At 34.3% G+C, this 11,054-nt stretch overlaps 1 protein-coding gene across 1 annotated transcript in view; it reads left to right on the top strand.

The window, feature by feature from the left end:
* The window catches only part of LOC112461675 (alpha-protein kinase 1-like), a 68,669-nt gene that overhangs the window by 49,668 nt on the left and 7,947 nt on the right, over positions 1-11,054 (top strand). The window contains exons 3-5 of the mRNA XM_025027010.1: positions 3,944-4,059; positions 7,716-8,067; positions 8,682-8,797. Of these exons, the coding sequence (XP_024882778.1) occupies positions 3,944-4,059; positions 7,716-8,067; positions 8,682-8,797 (584 nt within the window). The remainder of the gene's footprint in view (positions 1-3,943; positions 4,060-7,715; positions 8,068-8,681; positions 8,798-11,054) is intronic.

Below are 11,054 nucleotides of genomic sequence, written 5' to 3'. Positions count from 1 at the left end.
CAAGCGGATTCTAAATTACGATTTTTGAACATAAAAGTGGCTATAACTCGGAAACGGCTCATTTCCGGACCTATGTTTGTATGAACTTTTTTGCTTGTTTTTGGGTCCCGAATCATCTCCCAAAGTGGAGTAGGCAATTTTTCGGACACCCTGTATATATATATAGTGTATATATATATATATACTAGCTTTTCGGCCCGCGCTTCGCGCGGGTATAAATCTATCTGTATATTAATTATATATGCTTTAAATTCACCCATTAATTTGAAACACTAAATTTGTTATTTTTATATATATATATATATATATATATATATATATTATATAATATATATGATAAAAGTTTCAAATTAAATTTTGACATAACCGTCTTATGCTATCTTTGTATTAACGTATCTTTTCCTCAAAATTTTTAGTTTGGCTTTTTTTTGTATATTTCTACTAGGGATGGATTCAAGTTCAATACTCAGGTAGCAAGCTGACGTTATTTGTCGTCAAAATGACGTTTTTGTCGACATCTTGACGTTGAAATTGCGACAAATAGCATCATACTACCTTGGAGCGGACAAATCCAAGTCAAATCCAATAATCAAGTTTCTAAGTTTCGAGTGATACTTATAATTTCTTATAATATTTCATATACATTATACTTGCGAAGTAATCGATCCCGAGTTAGTTTCGAATTTTAGAATGAGTACATGCTGGATTAATTTACACACAATGTATTTATAAGTAGTTTCTATCGTAAAGAATCGAATCTTTTACTACTGTAAAAATATAAATTTTTAAATAATGTTCTTAGTCTATATTTTTAATAATATTTTTACTGTGTTTAATTTCAACAATTAATAATACAATATATATAATTATCAAAAAATAATAGAGGAAAGTACCCGATTATGAGATACCATATCTATTTTGTGTGATTGCCGGAAGTCTATGGGTAGAATTGAAAAATATAGTAGGTCATTTTGAAGGGAATTTAATAAGCTTTAAGATGCTGAAATGTAAAATTTAATTTAAATATTAATTTTGCTGGAAATTAGAAAAATGTGAAAAATGAGCTTTTGGCAAAATCGAAAAAGTGTGCTCCTAATATGAGAGACCCCGGGAAATCGCTAATAAAGTGCAAAGTACATCAGTATTACTATTAAAAACCTTTATTTAATGTTTCTCAAATACACATGTGATGCAGAAGCATATTTGCAACAATCGTAAACCCACTTATACTCAATATTGTACCTAATCTCCCCCCCCCCCACCCTTCTCTCTCAAATCAAGGTCAGCTCAGTCTTATAAATTCGTATAAACCTTCCCTTAACGTTAATATAGTATTTTCTCTTCTTTTATTACTATACAATAACTTTCATACTCCAGCAACCCAGGAGTACCCTGAGTATCTCATGTTACGAGCACCACGCCTTGCGGTTTCACGATCACCAAATCTAATCTCTACAATTGAGCAACTCAACATATCCCATATTTTCCTATTAATACGACCTTACTCTATCACTGCATGCAGAACTTATTGCCAAATATTTATTAATTATATAATAAACAAGGTTTAAAGACTCATATCCATGGCACTTGACAACATCCAATTTCAGAATTTCTTTCTCTGCAACGACTACACGCACGATCAAACAATGAATTTTCCACTAAATAGGTTTTACCCCAAGGGCAATAAGTTCATGGCGGAACCAACAGATAGGGCCTATTAGTTTAGCAGAAACCTCGCTGTCGCATATTAGGAGCCTATCTCATAATAGGGGACTTTCCTGCTATATTAAAATAATTGTTGCTTTACAAACGTTTTGATTCGAAGGAAATTTTTAGTAAAATACACATACCTACAAGATTCGAACAAGATTTGATCTACTTGGAAGTAATAGGGTAACTCCGGTATATACGCTGCAGCTAAGGGAAACTTAATTTATCAAATACTATTTACTATGTTTAAGGCAAATAAATTATACCAATAAAAACTTTATACTGTCTACTACTATAAAAAAATAGAAATATAAAATATTCATTCTTTGTATTTAATAAAAAAAACTTTTAGAAACTCTTGCATTTTTGCCATATATATATCCCAGAGCGGTGGGTTATATAACATTCATGGATGAAATATACGCCTTATAAAAAATTACAAATAATGTTCATAAATAAGGCAATAAAATGTCATAATAATAAGTTATAAAATGTGTGTAAGAAGTTTATTAAGATGTAAGAATGATAAACAAATTATAAAACTGAAAAATTTTTAAAAGAAAATAGAAGAGCGATAGATGCATTAAAGATTATTGTTATACGATCCAAAAAAAGAAGGAAAAAGAACACATAGGAGATTTCGAGTTTTACAAAGTGTCTGTACTATGGCATAAATCCCGCATGCTAACTTGCCGTATATCCTAAATAGGAGGGATATACACGATATTAAGTTAAACAAAAAATACAAGAACTATGCATTTGTATTTTGCTGTATTCCATCATTTACTATCCCTCTACACTTATGTATCATGAAATAACCATTAAACCTTTTACATTCTTTACAGTAATCATTTTACGTAGGTCGTAACAGAAGATCGCGCTTCTTACTATACGGTGAGAAATCGATTCAACTTACGACAGTTTCGTTAATATTAACAGTAAAGAACTGAAATTACAACACAATACTAATATGACATAAAGGCACATAACAGAATATTTGCGAGCAAGTACCTTCATTCCTTCTATTTTTTCTCACATGTGCGGCGTAAAACCCCACGCGGCGTAAATACTGGAGTTACCCTATTCTTGTTTTTCAAGATACTCATAGCAGATTCAACCATTTCGTCCAGGTTCGAATTTACTTGAAAGTATTGCTTTTATTTTTTGAAGTAGTCATAGAGAGTTCGAAATTACGCCAACTGATTTGAATCTACTTGTAAGATATTTAATCCCATCGTTAATTTCTACATATTTTTTTTCATTTGTTTGATCAATTCATTGAATTTTGATCTCCGCAAAACATTAAAAAAATTATAATTATATTATATTATAAATCGCATAACAATGCGTAACAATATACATATACGCATATATATACATGCGACCATTGAAAAAACATGAAAAAGAAAAAAACGACGTCAGAATGATGTATCAGCCATTTAACAACTTCCGCATTCAGGCATTATTCATGTAACGTTCAAGATATTATTTTTAGACGCACGCTCATCGTTTTCTCCTTCTTATTTTGACCTCGAGATAAAGAGAGATAAAGAGATGTTGAAACGCGCAGTAGAAATTCCATGATCTTCATCAACGAGAAAAGCCTCGAGGAAAATAACTAATTCCGCGCGTAATATTTTTTCACAGCAAGACATTATTTTTAAAGATTTTTTTTATATCCATAGTATTTATATTAATTATGGAAAAACATGAATACTCTAAATAATTGTGAAGCTACGTGACTTCTTACTATTTTCATAATTTGCATATTTAAGATTAAAGGATTAAGAAATTGATCCGGTTGTTATGGTCAAAGCCCGAAACGCGGCCATTTCTAGCATTGACTGGTCAATTCTGCGGAATGACTGATCAATCCTGAGGAATAACCAAGCGTCTTGATTAAAGCAGTTAGGTATCAGGCTGGGAGTTTGATTAGCTTTATTATGCGGGGGAAGGGGCTGCGGCCCCTCCCCCGTCTATTTGTGTACTGTTTATACACACATATTAACAAATTACTACAAAACTTTGACCAAGACGCTTGGCCGTTCGGCAGAATTGATTAGTCAATCCTAGGATTGACCGCGTTTCGAGCTTTAACCATAACACCAGTTATAATTAAAATTTTTTTCTATATATAAATCATGCAATTTTGTTACGTATGGATTAATGTATATATATATATATATATATATATATACATACATACATATATGTGTATATTAAATTTTTATAGATAATGCAAGGTAGCGGTATGCAACAATCGCCGGATGGTCTGAGTCTGGACGCTGGTGGATTTCAGCAACAGCTCTATCTACAGCAAGAGCATTCGATGCAACCGATCAATGTCAGGTGAGTACGACTCAATTCTTTAAGTTACCGTTAATGATAACGGTATAAATTAGACCTTGATTTTGCGCACAAAATTCATGCACTTTTTAGCCGCGTATCTGTACGAACGTAATATGCTGAATCCATGATGAATCCATTAATAGAGAAAATAAAAGGGAAAAAAAAATTGCTTGCAATAAAATTTTAGCTCGCAATTTTTTAAATTAAGCGAGATAAGGGATATCAGGGCGATAGTAATGGAAAGAAATTCGAGAGAGAAAGGGAGAAGACGGGGGAAGGGAGGGAGAGAGGGGAAGAGAGAGAAAGAGTTTCAAAATATCATGTCGTCGGACTTCCCTTATTCTTCGAGCTCAAATGGAGCTCGAACGGAATTCAAACAGATGGCGATGATCGGAAGATACTAAAGTGTAATAAAGCAAGATTAATGAACATCGAACATTCTTAGCTATCTTATATGATCGTTCACCGATGCCAATGACACTATGAAAGCACTCGACTCGTTTACTGCGCGACTAGAAATCATTCCGCTATGATTGAGCATCATTACTCCATTAAGACACGTTTTGTTTTCTATAAAAAAAAAGGTCATATTGATTAAGATTGATATATGCGGGAATAAGCACGAGTCTGAAATTACGTTTCTTCTCCCAGTACCGAGACTGTTTTGCAACGTTAATAACAATTTACACATTAACTTGGGAAACTCGACGAAATTCTACGAATGGAAAATTATTGAATTAGCGATATACTCTCTTATACGTGGTATATATAGCAAACATCGCGCAAACCGTTGCGTCGCGGCGGGCGTACCGTTGCATAACTCCAAATTATGGAAATTCGACTTACCTCGTTACTGCGCACTGTCCTGCAGCAATTTGAGTAAAGCCAATTTTGATCATTAGCATAGTATGTAGCACGATCAGAGATCAAGATCTCATTCGTCTGTACATTGTTCTCGCGAAAATTATTCCCGCTTAATCTCGTAAAGGCTCAGTCACAATGAGAAAAATTAAGAATAAGATAAAGGAATAAGGAATAAGGCATGTTGCATCTCACTTTAATGTACATGTACTGAAGTGAGATGCGACATTCCCTTATTCCTTATTCCTTTATCTTATTCCTTATTTTTCTCATTGTGACTGAGCCCTAATGCTCAAGATGATCGAACAATAAAGTATAAATTCACCGTTTTGTCTTGTCGTGACTACGAATGAGGAAGAGGCTCGACAAGATTGACATCGTGATATACGTTAGGTGCGATTCCAATGGAAATCCGTTGCGTTAAGAATTAAACAAACCGTATCATTCCGTAATAGACTGGAACTTAATCAGCGAGAGATCGGAGGAGTCGGTGCGCGATTCCTGCCTTTGTTTCTCCAACAATATTTTTTTACACAAGAATGTTTCATATTACTTCTCACTGCCGTTATAGGATTAAGTATGTCTTCTCGCGGGACGAAGTGCTTCTTTCTTTGTTCTGGGCGAAATGAAGGAAAATCGTCTGCTGCATACGAATACGATGAATGGATATGTATATGTACGTGTGTACGTGCTGCGTGCCTGCATGCCTGGCGTGCATGCGTGCATGCGTGCCCGCACATCTATGTAAGAAGTAACTGATATGCTATGATTTACGTGTATTAATGCCTACCAAATAACGTTTGTGAGAACCTGCCATTACGTAGTCTTACAAACCGCAATTTAGAACGTCGAAATTTTTTTTAGCGGATGAACATCTTCGCTATGGGAGATGACGGGGAGGAGACTGGGAGGGAATCTCCTCGGCCCTTTACCCTTTGCCCAGAGGTATCGCGAAGTACCGAGCGAACATATTTTGCTATTCAAATTATATACTGTAATCAATCTAATTAGAGAGGAAAATACATCGGGTAAAAATATCCGATCTAAACGCGCGCTATCAGCGCAGTCCAGTACACCGTGAATCAAAGCGGATATATCGCTAATAGTTATCTACGCGCAATTATCTTGTGCATAACGTGACGCATAGATCACCAATAACTGCGCTCTTATGCAGAATGCTGTACCGTGTAGCTAACGCAACCTTATAGACAGATCAATCGATAGATAGTATTAGCAACAAGTATCGCACAAATGGCTGTTGAGACACAGTAAAAATACTGTTTATGCGACGATAAGCGATTGCCGATTAATGTTTAATTAGTAAATTCTATATACGGCTAAACTCATACGAAAACAATGCCAAATTAATAAAGAGAACACTGAAAATATCTTTTTTAATAAGTTTTCTTCTTTCCGATGTCGCAAATCTTACAGAGAGAATAGAGTTGTAACATCACAAGGCAAAACGGCCTTATGATTTCACACTGCCGGTCAAAAATTTGAATTAAAAATGTCTATACTATGTGAAATGAAATCAACTACTTACTCCGCCCTCTTTTTTACCCAAAGGTGTTGAGGGGTACATAGAGCATTTTATGCTTTTGTTTTTATAATCTGCACTTTTGAGCTCTGATGTACAGGTGATTGGCCCACAGCATTCTAGCTCAAATATAAAATAATTTTATAGGAGAGCGCTTTGAAAGTTTTGATGCTATTTGGCGTCACAACTTTTACATCTCTTGCAATGATTTATCTTCTTTATCTTTGTCTATTTAAAATCAAGGCTATAAGTAAAAGATTTGATATTAAATATATCGAAATATATCGGTATGGAAGGTTATAAAAATAAACTTAAAATATAAGTAGAAAGGGCTGTAAGTAAGGGTCACAACGCGGATCACGGTGCGTTCAGATATAAATGTGATTTATACCACTGAGGATGGCTCGGACAGGAGCCGGAACGTTTGGAATTTTGTAATTTGAGGAATAAATCACATTTATATCTGAACGCACCGTGATCCGCGTTGTGACCCTTACAGCCCTTTCTACTTATATTTTTATTTCGAGGGTCTTTATATCACACTTATTAAACTTAAAATATTGTTCTTGCTCGTGTTTCATGGAGCCTGTTCTAAATTAATATTCCTTGATATTTTTATCGTTTGTATAGATTTTATTTTTATTGACATTATATCATTTTTATTAATATCGTTTTTATTGACATTTTATCATTTGTGTTTCCTCATAGAGAAAGTTTTGTGATGGTGGAAAAAAATTTTTTCGAGATTTTGATGGAAATAGGTTTAGAATGTTCCAAAATGTCGAGAAATCACATTAGTAGAAAATGTCCGGAAGTGTGTGTGTGTGTGTGTGCGTGCGTGCGTGCGTGCGTGCGCGCGCGCGTGTGCGTGTGTGTGCGCGCGCGCGCATATGTATATATATCACGCTATTACACATGTATTCACTTTCTTTCGTGAGTTCGAACCTCATTCTCAATGCGTATTTTTGCCGAAGAACGATTTCCATTGTAGTTTATCATTGCGCAACTTCACGCGTGCTTAACTCACGCAAATTTTTAACGCTCCATATGAAGGAACGTTCACAATTTCCTTTTCGTCTTAATACCCGAAAATCAATATAGTCAACACAATAGCACTTATAATTTATTATTACTACACGATGGAAATCTCAAAAGATTGAGCAACAGATTCTATCCCTTAATGCCGCGATTATCTACTCAGTTCGAAAAAAAATTATTTTTTTACAAACAAAACTTCTTTTTTGTTTGCTTACAGTTCGGCATATGGCAACTCTCAAGGTTCGTACGCGACGATGAGTTCTCCGCGCCAGCAACAACACAGCGGTCAGCAATTGTTGATGTTGCAACAACAACAGCAGCAGCAACAGGCACAAATGCAACATATGCAGTATATACATTCCCAGCAACAGCAGCAACAACAACAACAACAACAACAACAACAACAACAACAACAACTGCAGCAGCAGCAACAACAACAACAGCAAATACAATACAGAAGTCCTACCGGAGGCAGTCCGACTACTATGCAAGCTAACAATATTCCAGAGACGAATAACAATACTACGACCAGCGAAGATAGCGATGATAGCACTCCGCATTCTGGGATGGTAAGTCGAATCACGCATGGTATTTACGCAATGTTTTTGTTTGAGTAATTTGTCATATAAATAGATCTCTTAAGATGTTTATAAGCTAATAATACACAATACGTGTTTTATAGCATAAAGCAAATGTTATTCAAAACTGTAATTCACAAATTAAAATTAAGCGTAAAATCCAACTCGACGAAAATGTCAGATTTATTTCTTCCATATTGTACATACATATATTTTTATCTATTTATACACATATATACTCATCAATTATAGGTACATACTTTACATTATTACATACTTTACTTTACTTTACTTTACTTTACATTATTTACATACTGTTTAAATAACATGTTATTTATAAATATTATATATATATATGTACAATACTTTCTGTGTAAGCAATACTTCTTTAATTTATAAAAATATTTTCTTTAGTTCATTAAGCGTTTTTTGTATAATCAATATCTTTCACATTAATATCAGCCTCCCAGGAAGGGAAGGGTTTGCATAAATTAATAATATTGTTTTAAAATATTTTTGGATAATTTATGAAAATAGACAGTTTATTTTCGAATAGTTTATTAAAAGAAAGTGCGAATATTTCTTAAATATCTTTTCCTATCCAGATTGCTATGGTCAAACGTGAGCCACCGTCGCCAGAAGCTGACGTTGGAGCGAAGAATCAAAGAAAAACGAAACCACAAAAGAAAAAGAAGAAGAGAGATCCTAACGAGCCACAGAAGTAAGTAACTATATTTTGGTCTGTATAAAGTAATGAAAAAAGTCTGAAATATCCATCGTAAAATCCGAGGTAAATTCTTTTTGAAGAAGTTGACATTTGCAAAATGATACCGTTTCAACGTTTCTTCCACTTTCTTGTCTATAATATAATATCACTTAAAAATTTTTATTTTTTTATATTACAATCAAGAAAAAAATATTTTTTAGTTGAGTTAGTATTACTTGTATGTTGTATGCGACAAAAGCATACAGAACTAAAGCTATATTGTGTCAATATTCTATATTCACATTTGTAATAATGGTATGAATTATTATCGCTCTAAATTATCTGTCATCATTATTGCTGTAAATGTAGAACTATGTAAAAATATAGAATGTTGGAATAAGCAAAACAGATGTAGGCACCAAGGGAAAATAATTTTACATACCCTTTTTCTTCTATTAAAAGTTTTTTGGATAGTTTATTAAAAAAGAGTCTGAATATTTTTTAAATATCTTTTCCTATCCAGATTGCTATGGTCAAACGTGAACCACCGTGTGGTCTAACAATGTTTTATTGCCCGGTTTCCAATTACAATCACAAAGTGTAATTAGAAATGTTCAGTGAAAACTCGGGGTAGATGGCGCCATGGCGTCCTGTCCTGTCATGGTGGCGCGATGGCGGCGTCACCAACACTAACTCAATATACATGTATGTGTTGGTGTATCTGTAAGCACATTCGTGAGATATACATAACTGTAAATAAAGCCTGTAATGTTTACACGATATTTCCTCTGTCTTTGCATATTTTGAGTGGAAAATGAAGTGCAGTGTGCTTGAATGTAAAAATGTTTCCAGGATTGGCTCATAACCAAAATTATTATTTTTATTATAATATATCAATCTAAAAAGTTATAAAAATATATTAATCTAAAAATTAATCTAAATACAATTTACTGTTAAAGTGATAAAACACACATTTTGACTACATTTTGTAATCTGCCCATATACAATTACTAACCTGTCCACTAACTCTTTTTTCTTTCCACATAATAATGCACCTCTTTCTCGCAGCAGCTCCTTCAATTTTTTAACACTTAATTTACCGTAATAATCTTCTCTCGACATTTTTGATGAATCGCACTAGCCGCGAAGTATCACAGCATAGGCTCACGCATACACCAACACATACAGTATATTGAGTTAGTGTTGGTGACGCCGCCATGACAGGACAGGACGCCATGGCGCCATCTGCCCCGAGTTTTCACTGAACATTCCTAATTATAATCGTTAAATGCACGCTCTTTGGATTTGCTATCGCAAAAATTCGCGCAACGTCTCTCAGCCAAAACAGTTCCTCGCTTCGGATTGCTCCAAATTTTTTCTGTCTCTGCACAATTAGCACCGAATTCAGCCTTCATCACACGCCTCACGAATGTACTTGATTCTGATATCGCTGAGCCAGAGTTCCTGTAAAGCTACAACAATATCTATCGTAATGTTCACCGTAAGCGATCGTAACGCTCGTCGTAATAGCTATCGTAAGCTCATCGTATGAATTGATTCAGCTTGAACTCTTACGATTACGACGCTTGTCTGGCGTTACAAGATTTTTGAGAATTTTTTCCAATTTTTTTTTAAGCAATTTGTCAAAATAAAAAGAATCGCGTCGGAAAAATCTGAACAAATTCTCAAAAATCCTGTGTTATATACAAAAATATTCAAGCAACAGCATACAGTGGACTGACGTCTGCTTCTAATTTTTTTTAATATTTTTTTCGAAATAACTCGAAAAAATTAGAAGCAAACGCCGACCTACTTCGGGCCTAGGCTTAAAAATTTTAATATCTGACACAGGATTTTTGAGAATTTTTTCATGTTTTTAAATTATGGCCATCGATATGTTGGTTTAAAAAATTATAACTAAATCAATTGTTTAAAAAAAAATCTAAAAAAAATTCAGAGTGCATCTTACAAGGTGGAACAATAACATAAAAAATCGCCGACCAAATCCGAAAGGTCGAGAGTCAAACCTTGGTTGATTTGACATGGAATGCTCCATATTCTTGTAGCCCTTGTCGAGACAATTTTAAAACACTACCTATTTGCCCTTTTTTGATGAAAAATTCCCGAAATATGAAGTTTGAAAGTTAAGATGCCGATGTTAGCTAGCATTACCCAAGGTACCACACGGTGTACTACATGGAGGACATACGGTCAGTTTTACACCTTGTGTGTGTGTGTGTGTGTGTGTGTGTGTGTGTGTGTGTGTGTGTGT

The sequence above is a fragment of the Temnothorax curvispinosus genome, unplaced genomic scaffold (assembly GCF_003070985.1).
Source record: "Temnothorax curvispinosus isolate PA1 unplaced genomic scaffold, ASM307098v1 QBEX01011576.1, whole genome shotgun sequence".
In the NCBI taxonomy this organism is placed as follows: Eukaryota; Metazoa; Arthropoda; class Insecta; order Hymenoptera; family Formicidae; genus Temnothorax; species Temnothorax curvispinosus.
The sequence above is the reverse complement of the archived record's forward strand: the minus strand, read 5'-3'. Positions and strand labels throughout refer to the sequence as shown.